General features: G+C 43.5%; 1 protein-coding gene across 2 annotated transcripts in view; it reads right to left on the bottom strand.

Moving 5' to 3' along the window:
* LOC122920599 (synaptotagmin-1-like) overlaps positions 1 to 14,482 on the bottom strand; it is a 49,078-nt gene continuing 34,596 nt past the window's right edge. For both annotated transcript variants that reach the window (XM_044270238.1, XM_044270237.1), the window contains exons 2-9: positions 14,300 to 14,454; positions 12,297 to 12,460; positions 5,820 to 5,915; positions 4,434 to 4,601; positions 2,867 to 3,034; positions 2,336 to 2,453; positions 1,635 to 1,768; positions 1 to 1,528 (exon numbers count right to left, since the gene is read on the bottom strand). In XM_044270238.1, the coding sequence (XP_044126173.1) occupies positions 1,295 to 1,528; positions 1,635 to 1,768; positions 2,336 to 2,453; positions 2,867 to 3,034; positions 4,434 to 4,601; positions 5,820 to 5,915; positions 12,297 to 12,460; positions 14,300 to 14,408 (1,191 nt within the window). In that variant the 5' untranslated portion in view covers positions 14,409 to 14,454 and the 3' untranslated portion in view covers positions 1 to 1,294. The remainder of the gene's footprint in view (positions 1,529 to 1,634; positions 1,769 to 2,335; positions 2,454 to 2,866; positions 3,035 to 4,433; positions 4,602 to 5,819; positions 5,916 to 12,296; positions 12,461 to 14,299; positions 14,455 to 14,482) is intronic.

Below are 14,482 nucleotides of genomic sequence, written 5' to 3'. Positions count from 1 at the left end.
AACCCATGTATCAGTCCTGTGTAATGTATCTATGGCATAACACCCTACACATCATGTCATTTATGACATTCAGTAAGCAGCAGTGCTACATGTGCTGAATCATGCACACAGGACACATCAATGTGATAATTAAGTAGGACTAGTGCTGAAATTAATATTTTTATTGTGGTTATTACAGTAACTACATCACTGCTTGCACTTACATGGCTGCCTGTCTCTAGGTGATGTTGTAAAATGGTTGCCTGTCTCTACGTGGTGTTGTCATGTTGTTAATAAAGTTTAGTGTAAAATAAACAAACACACACAGATATGTTTATACACAATGACAGATGGTGCTGCAGGTAGTAATACTGTATATACTGTATATGTTCACAACTATTCAACTATTAAATACCTGGGCAGTTAAAAGGGTTTCCCAAGATTTAAATACTGATGACCTATCCTCAGGATACCAAGACAGGACCCCGCTGACCAGCTGTTTGAGAGCTCCGCGGCCTTCTCGCAGCTTACCAAGCACTGCGCCAGTATAATAAATAGAAGAACTCAGGGGCCCCAGTGTGATAGAGGAGACCAAGGACTCATTAAACCCAATGAAGCCAACTTGCCATCATGTGAGATAAATAATGGAGGTCACTTATTAGTAATACAAGGCACAGAGTTTTATTACTTTAGTACCTCCATGTGCCTAACAGTAATTGGCCCTATCAAGTACCTCCTCACATAATGGGCAACATAGGGTTAATGTGTGGGGCATGAGGTCCAAATTGATAAAACAATGTGCCTCACTTTGCAAGTAAGTCCATCCTTTACCTCCACAAATTAACCCCATGTTGCCCATTATGTCCATTACGTGATGAGTACTTAGTTGGGTTACTATTAATGTGAGGCACATGGTTTTATCAATCTAGTTTTCCAGGATGTGCTTCACATTAACCCCATCATGTACCACCTCACACATTAACTCCATACGCTGACACATTCAAATAATGGAATGTATTTATATTCGTTTTTAGTTTTTTTTACATCGTATCAATTTGGTATCAAGTATCGTGATACTTTACTTGGTATCGAAATCGAAGGTCAAATGTTGGTATTGTGACAACCCTAATCCTGGAGTAAGTAAGTAAGTATTATTTGGGTGGAGTCATTATATGGGTGGATTCTAAATGTCCAATGGAACTGTAAGTAAACCAGTTGGGTGACCGATGTATGAGTTACTGGTACATATTTGGAACCTCAGAAAAAGTTTATCCCATTGTCTTCAGACTTTAGAAACCCCATCAATAGAGTTCCATTATCTTCTGGGTAGAGGGAGTTTTAACTGAGATTTCAGTGCAAGGGTCTTATCAACTTCCTCTGCTGCCTGAAGAGTATGCCACTGAGCTACTGGTCTTCGTGGGTGTGCAAGCATATCCGACCAGTGTCTTAAAGCGTTTCCAGAAGCTCGACAGCCAAGAAATATCTTCCCGATTGGCTCATTCTTGTTGACTTTATCGTGGTCCCACACAGAGATGATAAGATCCACATTCTGAAGGTAAAAGGAGAAAATTACAGTTAAAACTATGGCATACTAATTTTCCCCGATAGGAGAAATAATGAAAAAGGAAGAATAAAATATTTATATGAAATCAAACCTGAATTTGTTCCAAAGTCACATCAAATGTGAACTCTTCATTAAAGTATGGGTTCAGCGTGTTCTTCTTCACTCGTGACTTCTTACGCTTCCACTTTTTCTTATTCAGAGCAAGCTGCACCTTCACGTATGGGTCTACAGGGAAAAAGTGCTATTAATTTACAAAAATTTCTTAAAAAACACCTCTTTTATATCTTTAAAATATTAAATTTATATATGTATATATTTGTATTTGGTTAATCATTTTTTTATTATTTTTATTAAAAGAACAAAAAAATCTAAATGCATTGGAACTTTGACCCTTTTATAAATCAATGGAATTCCTCAAGAATTGTGAGAATCCATTCCTGACATGTATGTCCTGGTACCATGAAGAACTTCAGCTTTGGCTTTAGTGTGAACAGGGCATAAGGCTAGTTTAAACCACCCAGTCCCAAATGTATTAAAGAAGCCATACACATTAGAATTAATGTTGGCCGAACCCGTCGGACTGGTTGACCATCTAATGTGTACAAAAGTGTCTCAAATTTCCCCTGAAAGAAGGATCGATCTGTTGGTTTTCAAAATGCTCAATCCTTTGTTTTCAAGGCCTTACCTCTCCCTATTCACTACACATGGACTCACAGCCAAGTCCAGCATGCAGGTATATGGGGTATCCTGGCCAGCTTTAGCACTAAACACATCCTTTTATTGCCTCGTTACCTGAAAGTCCATCATTGTCCATTTTCTTAAGCTTCTTTGCCTCAAGGATAACAACGATTAATTTTGAGGTCACTGGGATGTATTTTAGTGAGAAGCAGATCTCTCCAAGCCGTTCATACTGTGAAGACATATCGATAAGAAATTCTAATAAAATGTTTAGCGGTGACAGTTAATCCTCAATATTTTTTAATAAAGACCAACTAAAAAGATTATTTTTAGCCCAAAATGAGTAAAATGCAATCAGAAAAAATTGCCCCCAAAGATGTATATAGCCTTTAAGCACCTAGCTCTAAGAGCCCAAACTATACTGCCAGCTTGGAAAAGATGTCCTGTTGCAGAAGATTACATTTTGGATTCATGACATGCTGTGTTATTGACATGAAATGCCTATGTATCTCAGGACATCGGTCCTCCAGACATTGTGACCTTGGTGCACTTCCAAACTCTTCAGCCATATTACCGTGCCAGTCATGTTAGGTATATTTGGCAGTAGGGATGCCATAGGCAGCACGGGTGTATCTGCTCTCCTACCTTCGTGGATGATGCAGAATTCAGCTCTTTCCACTCTTCGATGACATGCTGTAGATTCATGTCCCGCAGAGGCAGCCTCACCTCACCGATGACATCATGCTTTGAAAAACGATTGAAGTCATAGACCTGCATCACAACCTCTGTATCTTCTATTTCCGGCTTCAGGAGCTGGAGTACAAAAAGCATTAATGATGGTCACTGTAGTCCAGAGAGTGGCATAAAAACAGGGCGTGTATCTTGAATAGCACTCTTACTATTATTATATCTCAGTAAAGTAATAATGCAAAAAATCGGCTTTTTTCCAGCACTGCAGTTCTGGTCCTTTCCTCTGGTATTTACTTACATGGCTGCAGCGGTGCAATATACCCCATGTGACTGTATTAGCCAATCACTTGTCCCAGAGGTCTCATGCTGTATTATTGCTGATGTTAATGATACAGGTGCGTCACTGCTGCAGCCATCTAAACAATGACTGGCAAGGAGGACCAAGTGGGCGACTATGACCTTTTTTAAAAAATTTTTATTACATTTGGTGCCTTTTGGCAGTTTTTTTTAAATAACTCTGACTTAAAAGGTGGCCACGTATACAAAAGCAAACTAAACTGCCCAGCCTGTTCTAGTTATCATGATTAATGTGTAATGCAGTATCAGATCAAATTTATTAGGGATCGGTACTGTCAAACTAATGTAGCCAGTTTCGATGAGGAGGTAAGTTCTAGACTGGAACAGGGCGAGTCCTTGGATGTTAGAGATCTTGACTTCTCCAAGGAATTTGATAATGTGCTGTGCAAAAGGTTAGTACATAAAATGAGAACGCTTCGGCTGGGAGAAAACGTCTGTAAGTGGGTAAGTAACTGGCTCAGTGATAGAAAACAGAGGGTGGTTATTAACGGTACACACTCAGATTGGGTCACTGACACTAGTGGGGTACCACAGGGGTCAGTATTGGGCCCTATTCTCTTCCGTATACTTATGAAATAATTTGTCTAAAAATATCAAACAGTTCCTACTTTACTTTTTGCCCAGGACCCCATTTTTATTAAACTGGTCCTCCCTACACAAGAGATTACCTTACTGTACTCATTAGAATAACCTAAGCCAGGGGCGTACCTATAGGGGTGTAGCTGCAGGAGAAGCAGCTGCTTTAGGGCCTGAACTCAGAAGGGGCCCACCCAGGAGGAGGACTAAAAGATTTTGTTGTCAGGGCTCCCTCAACAGTATTATAAAATGAGATTGTATACAGAGACGCTGTAGGAAATGGATGGAAAGGCTGTCGGTCCTTGTCTGAGAGAGTGATCTTGACTATCCTTAGGTGTGGGGGTTGCAAAGAGTTTACTGGGCTGGGGGGGCCCGTTCAAAAATTTGCTGTGGAACCCAGTCATTTCTAGTTATGCCACTGACCTGAGCCAAACCAAACAAGTTTGGTGACAAAGATCTAATGTATACGTAGCCTACAGTGCCAAAAGAACCACTATTTAGGCACGCCACAGTCAAAGACAACCCCCCATTGTACTATTTGCCGCACTTGACAGCCTTTGACCATTTCATGTGTTTTCTGCTTGATTACCTTGAAGGTGAATGACTCGTTGAAAGTAGGGTCGAGTGTCTTGCGATACACCTTGGTCTCATTTTTCTTGCGGGTGTCGTTAGTGAGGAAGACTATGACATATGGGTCAGATGTTCCTCCGCTGTCCATAGCCTTCAGGTTAGCAGCTTGCTTCACTGCCACAGTTATCTGTAATGAAAAACACCCTGTAAAAACGCCCATCCATCACTACCTGAAATCTTCATTCTGGAATGAGAATTCATATCCAGTCTGAAGATCACATCACTTCTCCAGTTCTAAATCAGTAACATCTGCCTGATTGAACTTTTTCTTCTGTAGATGCCAATTGTCTGAGAACTGTGACACCCACTGATGTCTTTACAATACTTGACTGGATGGCCGTAAGAAGCTTCTACCTAGAGACCTGAAGTTCCAAACTGAGGAGCATAGATTACAGTCAGACATCAACATTTCTTTTACCATTGAAGTGATTTTTAATTACACTGAGCTATGACTATGCTATACTATTGCTTATGCATTGGTTGGCATCCAACCACTGGAAGCCCTGCTGTTGACTTGGACATCATAATGGGCCCCTGGGTCTTTTTTCTACCCTACACAGCACCAGTTCCAACCTGGTAAAGTGCAGGTACTTGAGTTGGGGTGAGCTGCAGTTCTTGCAAGGCACCTAGAAGCAGTGAAAGCCAAAGGGGACACAGCTTCTTTGTTCTAGAGATCAACGGAGATCCCAGAGATCGGACCACCTTCACTGATCTGTAAGTGCTGGCTTATCATAGCAAAATACTTCCTTAAAGTCGTTGTCTAACTTCAGCAAATGGCATTTATCATGTAGAGAAAGTTTATACAAGGCACTTACTAATGTATTGTGATTGTCCATCACAATGCTTGATTCATTTTTCCATCTCTTTATACACTTACATCTACGCTGCAGGCCATCAGTCGTGGTCGTCCTTGCACACTTTAGGAAAAAGCACAGGCCTCTCTGGTGGCCGGGACCGTGGGAGCTTGCGCAGGCATTCAGCACCCTGGCCAATGTTGCAGCACCCCTGGAAATGAGCAGTGTATAACGTGATTGAAAAATCAATCAAGCCACCAAAGGAGCCAATATGAACAATCGCAATACATTAGTAAGGGCCATGTATTAACTTTCTGTACATGATAAATGCCATTTTTCTGAAGTGAGACAACCCCCTTTAAGATTTGAAGTTTGCTCTGAGTCAGCAGTCATGGATCTTCATTGATCTCTCCCAGGTAATCCGTGGCATGGAGGTGGATACTGTGAAATGCAGGAAGCATTTTATTTCCAGTCCGGGACAGTTTGCTGTGAATTCTACATTCATCATTACCTAATTTGAAATTTTTGTAAAAAGATGTCAAATCTGATACCTCCTCTCTCTGCATGTTATACTCCACAGAATATTGCAGTCGTCCACGGTATTCATTTTCCTTTGATCCCATAAGACCTTCTACATCTGGCTGGACCTAGAATGTGACAAGACAATATGGCATTATATATATATATATATACTGTGTGTGCGTGTGTATATATACTGTATATAAATACAGTATGTGTGTATGTATAATATATATATATACTGTATATATATATATATATATTAATATATATATATATAAAATTATTTTTCGCTTTATAAGACGCACCTGGTGATAAGACACATCTAGTTTTCAGTGGAGGAAAATGGGGGAAAAATAATTTGAATTAAAAGGTGTGCTAAAACATTACCAAACAGCCAACAGTAGCCTTAGGCTACTTTCACACTAGCGTTCTGAACGGATCCGCTCATATTAATGCAGACGGTGGCTCCGTTCAGAATGGATCCGTCTGCATTATAACTTAGAAAAATTTTCTAAGTGTGAAAGCAGCCTGAGCGGATCAGTTCAGACTTTACATTGAAAGTCAATGGGGGACGGATCCGCTTGAAGATTGAGCCATATGGTGTCATCTTCAAGCGGATCCGTCCCCATTGACTTCCATTATAAGTCGGAACGGATCCGCTCGCCTCCGCACGGCCAGGCGGACACCCGAACGCTGCTTGCAGCGTTCAGGTGTCCGCTCACTGAGCGGAGCGGAGGCTGAGCGCTGGCAGGCGGATGCATTCTCAGCGGATCCGCCTCCACTGTGAATGCATTAGGGCCAGACGGCTCCGTTCAGGGCCGCTCGTGAGCCCCTTCAAACGGAACTCACGAGCGGACACCTGAACGCAGGTGTGAAAGGAGCCTTAGGAAACATTATTACTGTAATTAACGGTAACAGTTGAGGAAAGATTTAGAACAATGCACCTCTAGTCATCTGGAAACCCCAAAAGGTCCTCACTACTGTCCGAACTCAAGCTCAGTGGCTCACTATCAGTGGTATCATTATCTTTTTTTTAGAAAATCTTTATTTATGTCAATTTTTCTGCATAAAGACATACAAAGCTCAAATAAGTACAAGTGGTATCATTATCACTGGTGTCTTCATACAGGACCGTCCAGAGCATTACTAATCGCAATTTTTCTAAAGTATTTTAGAACAGTTTCATCCTTCACTGACTGCCATGAAGACTTCACCCACTTGCAGACTTGGGTGATACTGGGCCTTTTCATCCGTCCACTGGGTGTAAGATCGTGATTCCCAGCAGCCATCCATTTAGTCCACTCCTCTCGCATGAAAACCTTAAATGGCTTTTTGATTGACACATCCAGAGGCTGCAGCTGGCTGGTAGGCCCCCCAGGAATCACCGCTAGATGAGTGTCAGCGTCCTTGAGTCTATTTTTTTTTTCAGAAGCCCTCCAGGGCGTTCGGACCACACTTTGTCGACCCATATTCTCATGCCATTCTCGTCCATCCACCCTTTGTCGTGTACATGCACAATTACGCCTCTTGGAATCGCCTCTTTTGGCATGTTCTTCCTCTTCAAAATCAGCATTGGTGGCAGTTTGGTCCAGTCTGCGCAGCAGGGCAATACAACCGTGTAATGGGTTTTCTTGTGTCCTCAGGTCTTTACGGTTTTTGCTCCTCTCACATCAACGGTCCTGTTCTAAGGAACATCAAAGGTTAATGGGACTTTGTCCATATTCCCAATCTGGCCTATTTCATTATTACTTAGCCATTTTTCTTTCTTGCATCCAGCACATATTTGTGAAAAGAAAGACTCTTGGACTCATAATCTTTTGGCATTTTTTTGTGCATTTCTAGTTTTGGTGCGCATAGCAAGGCCACATCTCTTCATGAATCTGTAGCACCATGATGGGGATCCAGTGGACTCATCAATGCCTTTCTCTGCAGCTAGACGCTTGGCTTGATATATGATCATTTTTGTAGATACTGAGAGAAGCCATTGTTTCTGTGACATGTGATCCACTCTTTCATTTCCACATCAATCTGTGGCCATTTTGCAGTACGCCCACGAAAAGTGTGTTTGCTTTTATCTGCTTTTTGCAGCTGATCCTCCTGTTTCCTCCACTCCCGTATAATTTTTTCTGTTGGAGGCGGCCCGAAATGTCTCAGCAGCCCTGTTTCCATGTTCTTTGGCATAATTTATCACCTTCAGTTTAAAAGGGATCTTATATGAAAGACTTTTCTGCTTTGACAGCTTTCTAAATTTGGACGCATCAGGAGACTACAGTACGGTAGTTTTCTACAACAAAATACAGTAATAGAAGAACTGTCAGCATTGTGACCTTCATAGTCATGGGGACACTAGCTGAGAATATCAGTGGATGAAACTGGTATGGGGGATCTGTGGATGAAACTGGTATGGAGGTCTGTGGATGACACACTGTTATGGGGGATCTGTGGATGATACACTGTTATGGGGGAATCTGTGACACTAATATGGAGGATCTGTGGATGACACTGTTATGGGGGATCTGTGGATGACACTATTATGGGGAATCTGTGGATGACACTATTATGGGGAATCTGTGGATGACACTATTATGGGGAATCTGTGGATGACACAGTTATAGGGGATCTATGGATGACATTGTTATGGGGGATCTGTGGATTACACACTGGTATGGGGGATCTGTGGATGACACTGTTATGGGGGAATCTGTGGTTGAAATCTTTATGGGGGAATCTGTGGATGACACTGTTATGGAGGATCTGTGAGTGGCACATACTGTTATGGGGGAATCTGTGGATGACACTGTTATGGAGGATCTGTGAGTGGCACATACTGTTATGGGGGAATCTGTGGATGACACTGTTATGAGAGATCTGTGGATGACACTGTTATAGGGGGATCTGTGGGTGACACTATTATGGGGAATCTGTGGATGACACTGTTATGAGAGATCTGTGAATGACACTGTTATGTGATTATAACCCCCATCATCCTAAAGAATATTCTGATGTACTGTAGGTACTGTACATTGGTGTATTCTTAAGAGGAGGGGAGTTATAGTCACATTAAATATAAACACTGTCCAGGGACTGTACCAATATTGGCTTATGGTAACTGATATGACTACCGTATAACCCCCCTCATCCATAGGAATCCACTGTGCTGGAACAGCAATTTCTCTACATTTGAGGGGGGGTTATAGTCATATTAATTATAGACACGTACCAATTACAGAACAGTCCCTGGACAGTGTTTATATTACAGTAAATATGACTATAACCCCCCTCATCCATAGGAATGCACCCATGTACTGCAGTAGGTTATAGTCATATTTAAAATAAATACTGTCCGGGGCTGTTCTGTAATTGACATGTGTCTACTATATTAAATATGACTATAACCCCCCCCCCCCCCCCTCATCAATAGGAATCCACCCATATACTGCAGTACATGAGTGGATTCCTATGGATGAGGGGGGTTATAGTCATATTTGGCAGACATTTTATTTTTCATTAGGGTACCGTATACATTGCCCCAGAGATGTCCTCATTAAGTGACTTAGGCGGCAATCTACGGTACCAGGACAGGGGAGAGCTCATATGGCGGGAGAAATGTAGAGAGCTGACTGGTGGAGGCGGGGGGGGGGGGGGGGAGCAGGACACACTCACCACCAATCAGCTGGAAGGCCAGGCAGCACAGAGGAGAACGGGATCCTCCTGCTGCTCTGGCTGTGGTGAGTGAAGGACGTGCGGGCTGGCGGCAGTACAGCGCATACAGAGAAGAAGCCAGCCTGCTCAACGATAGTGTAGTGCATAATGGAAGTGTGGTCTGCCGGCATCATTTAGCATTTAGTGAAGCCACCAAAGGGTGAAAAGTAGTCACTGTGCTGTATGGAATCATGGTGTGCACCACACTGAACATGGACCAAAGAAAGCTAAGGAGAGAGTTGTCTCAGGAGATTAGCAAGACAATTACAGACAAGCATGTTAAAGGTAAAGGCTATAAGACCATCTCCAAAAGGATTGATGTTCCTGTTATTACAGTTGCACATATTATTCAGAACTTTAAAGGGAACCTGTCACTGGGATTTGGGTTATAGAGCTGAGGACATGGGTTGCTAGATGGCTGCTAGCACATCCGCAATATCCAGTCCCCATAGCTCTATGTGCTTTTATTGTGTAAAAGAAACGACTTGATGCATATGCAAATTAACCTGAGATGAGTCCTGTCCATGAGATGAGTCAGGGACAGGACTCATCTCAGGTTAATTTGCATATGTATCAAATCGTTTTTTTGACACAATAAAGGCACACAGAGCTATGGGGACTGGGTATTGTGGATGTGCTAGCGACCATCTAGCAACCCATGTCCTCAGCTCTATACACAAAATCCCTGTGACAGGTTCCCTTTAAGGTCTATTGGACTCCAGCCAAACTCCCTGCACGCGACCGCGAGAGGAAAATTGACGACAAATTGAAGAGACTGATAATACGAATGGTAACCAAAGAGCCCAGAACAACTTCCAAAGAGATTAGAAGGAACTCCACGGTCAAGGTACATCAGTATCAGATCGCACCAAAATTATTTGAACTCTACGGTGGACAAGAAATATTGCTCAGTTTTTCTCTTATGTGTCAGTGAGCTCTTGTCACGGCCACGGTTATGGTCGTGACTCCTCAACTGCATGCATGGCATGCGGTTGCACCTAACAACCTTCATGTTGGGTGTTGTGTTTGTCTGGTGTGCACTGCGTTTTGTGTTGTGTGTGTGTACTAGGACTCTTCCCTTCACTGTGGCTGCCCGTGGCAACGTTTGGTTGGATGTGTACATGTGGTGGCAGTGTCCCGGCCTTCGGGCTGACTCCCCGGACATGGTTGCCACCCATGTCGTTGCCTGCGGCAACAGCCACAGTGTGATCTTGGTTTGGACACTTCCCCTTTAAGTGGTGTTTTCCCTTCCCTGTGTTGGAAGGGTTAACTCCCTTTCTGTGTGTGTGAGACACTGGTTGTGTCTGTGTGGGTGTGGCCACTTAGGCCTATAAAGCCTCTGTGTTTGGCATGGCTCAGTGGGTTGCTTCAGCCATGCTTAGGTGGAGCAGCCTCCTGTGAACTCAATCTGCCAGTGGGGGCCACCCTTGTGGTCATAAATGTTAAAACTATCTGTGACTCTTTAGTTTATGTGATGTTCACTTGATGTTTTCCTTGTTATATTATGCACCTATGGATCTGGGTTCCTGTGTGTTTGTGTGTGTGCTGTGTCCATTTGTGTTTGGGTGTGGACACTTGCTTTCTTGCACGGGATCCAGTCTGAGTGTCTGTGGCAGGTAGGTGTGGAAGTGCTTTTCAGCCTCCTGCCATATCCATAGGCTGTTTATGTTCCTTTCCCTATTCCTTGCAGCTTGGCCAGTGAGACCCCTGTTCCTTCGTGTCCAGAAGGAACAGGCCGTCTTACCCTGACTCCTAGTTCAGGGACCGGACGGAGGGTGAGTTAGGGATCCGAGGTTCCTGAGCATGGGCCCTCCTACCTTAAAGGTCGGCCCGTGCAGCTAGGAGTTAGGGTCAGGTTAGGGATGTGTTAGGAGGTGACCTGCTCCCTAATACTGTCGTCCTGGTCAAGCAGCACGTAACATCATCGGGCATCGCACGGCTGAGGGTTTTCCCCATCCTCAGCCGTGACAGCTCTTTGTGCACTCCTACATCCATCCTTTATAACATGTGCACAACCATATTATGGAACCCTGTGGTAAGGCAATGTAATGTGGCCAAAAAATTATATCTGCCCACATGAGTAAACATGATGTACACAAGGAATAAGCATTGCTTCTAAGGGAAAATATGATGCCACACAAAGGTATCATATGACAGCACACAAAGTGTCTATGGGTGTGAGCACAGGGCATTACCTTTTGCATGAGCCCTGACAGTACATAACACTGTGCATTAGTCAGGGGTGTCTAATAAAGAATAAGGCTAGGACTACACAGCAACACTGGTCGCAGCCAGGATTGCAGAGTATCTTTGATCCCATAGAAATAAATGGGATCGCAGAGTGAGTCGCAAAAAAAAATCCAACACTTGTACTGTGATCCCATTCATTTCTATGGGATCACCGTGACCAGTGTTGTTGTACAGCCCTAGCCTGGGAGGCACTGCTACAGCTCACTGCCAACTGAAGGAGCATATATAAATTCTATGTAAAACACCATGGATAATTAAAGCAGATGTAAAGCTGTAAAAAATATGTAACACAGTACACAGAGGTGCCGCTTGCCTGCTGTATATGTTTCTGCTTGCTATTTGGCTGCTTTTTAAATCAGCTCCATTAGAGCAGTTCTATGATCTGTGACTACATCTTGGCTACAGCAGTCCCCACAGAGAGTCTGAGGTAGCCAGAGACACACCTACTGCATCCTCATTGGTTGAGGCTACTTTTCTCGCCTCCCCACTGCAGATATGAATCTGCAGATTTAAAACACATGTATGTATATACAATATGTGCACCTGTGTCTTACCATGCTTGCAACAGTGCTGTTCTTTAAAGACTTAAGTTTGAGTGCCTCCTTATCTTTCTTGTTTTTCTTCTTCCGTTTGCAGCAGCAGTAGCAACAGCAGATTATTAGCAGAAGAATTAAGAAGAGTCCCACAGCAAAAATTGTGTAGATGGCCCATCGTGGTACTGGAATGAATGTGTTGGAAGGAATAGATGAATTATTGCATAAAAATAGCAACCATGCACAAGAAGAAGAAACCCTTAAAGGGGTTGTCCAGGTTCAGAGCTGAACCTGGACATACCTCCATTTTCACCCCGGCAGCCCCCCTGACATGAGCATCGGAGCAGTTCATGCTCCGATGCTCTCCTTTGCCCTGCGCTAAATCGCGCAGGGCAAAGGCATTTTTCTGAGTTCCGGTGACGTACCGGGGCTCTCTATGGGGCTGACAGGCAGCCCGGTGACGTCACCGGCACTGATGGGCGGGATTTGGCTAAAGCCCGCCCCTCAGAGCCGGTGACGTCACCGAACACACTGCTGGGCGGAAGTTACCGCCCGGCAGTGTGTTATTGTAAACACAAGAGCCTGTGCCCTGCGCGATCTAGCGCAGGGCACGGGAGCGCATCGGAGCATGAGATGCTCCGATGCCAGGCTCAGGAGGGCTGCCGGGGTGAAAATAAGGGTATGTCCGGGTTCAGCTCTGAACCCGGACAACCCCTTTAAAGGAAACTTTTCTTAAAGGAGTTGTCTGCTTTTTTTTAAGAAGCAGCCTTTAATAATAGGAGACCTCATTGATCACCTCTATCCACCTACTTGACTACTTTTTAGATGAGATCCATTAGAGCAGTTTTATGATCTGTGACTATAACTTAGCTACAGTGCCTACAGGGAGTCTAAAGGAAGCCAGAGACACACCTACTGCCAGCTCATTGGTTAAGGTTGTTGCTCTCGCCTCCTCACTGCAGATTGAAAACACAAGTCGCCTCCCCATTGCAGCTCTGCCTCTGCAGGTTCGAAGTGCAGAGGCAGAGCTGCAGTGGGGAGGCAAGAGCAGAAGTCTCAACCAATGAGAAGGCAGTAGGTATGTCTCTGGCTACCTCAGATCTACGTTGGATTTTCTCTTTTTCTTTGGTTTTGTTCTTGTTCTGTTTGGAGGAGCAGCATCAACAGCAGATTATTAAGAATGAAGAAGAATCCCACAGCAAACAGTGTGTAGATGGCCCAACACGGTACTGGAATAAATGTGTTGGAACGAATTGATGAATTATTCCATAAAAATTGCTCAAGAAGGAACCTTTTCAATCACTTTCTTAAAGCAGTTGTCTGATTTTTGTTAGAAGGAGCCTTTATGATCATCTCTAATTGATCATTGATCATCTCTAATCTTTGGAGGACGTGGCTGCAAGTGTTAAACTTCCCTGCAGTGCCACCAACAGGGAAAATTAAGTATTGCACTGTTCCCATTTTAATCAATGGGCTGTCCATGTAATGCACAGAGATTATGGGTCCTCCAACATATAAGACACTCTTGTAGTTATTCACTGGCTAGGTGAGAGTCCTAAACAGAGGACCAGACTTTTCAATCACTTTCTTAAAGGAGTTGTCTGCTTTTGTTAGAAGAAGCCTTTTTGATCATCTCTAATCTTTGGAAGACCCAGCTGCAAGTGTCCAACTTCCCTGCAGTGCCACCAACAGGGGAAATAAAGTATTGCACTGTTACCATTATAATCAATCGGCTGTCCATGTAATGCATAGAGATGTTGGATCCTCCGTAGTGTGTCTTATGGTCATTCACTGGCTAATAGATGAGAGTGCTAAACAGAGGACCAACCTTCAGGATTCTCTAATAGAACCCCTGAATTTTTTTTCCCTAAACCAGATAACCCCTTTAAAAGCTATCTTAGCTATGCTGACTAGTGACTACCATTTTTAGACGGATGGACGAGATTACTATTCAGAAACAGAGATATCTTCACATCAACACTAGGAGAGATACACAGAAGACCCATCTGAACTGTAATACTCACAAGGGATGCGGTTCAAAATGCTGTTAATCCAGTCGAGGATCACTGAGCCGGTGGAGCTGTGGGTGGTGGTGGCCGACGTTGGGCGAGTTGTGTTCGTGCTTTTAGTCATTATTGTAATTGGATAGAGGAGAAATTCCCCTTCCAATATGCACAACCTGAAATAAAATTGTGTATTGTTAATGC

The sequence above is a fragment of the Bufo gargarizans genome, chromosome 10 (genome assembly GCF_014858855.1).
Source record: "Bufo gargarizans isolate SCDJY-AF-19 chromosome 10, ASM1485885v1, whole genome shotgun sequence".
In the NCBI taxonomy this organism is placed as follows: domain Eukaryota; kingdom Metazoa; phylum Chordata; class Amphibia; order Anura; family Bufonidae; genus Bufo; species Bufo gargarizans.
Note: the sequence above shows the minus strand (reverse complement) of the source record. Positions and strands in the feature narration are given on the sequence as shown.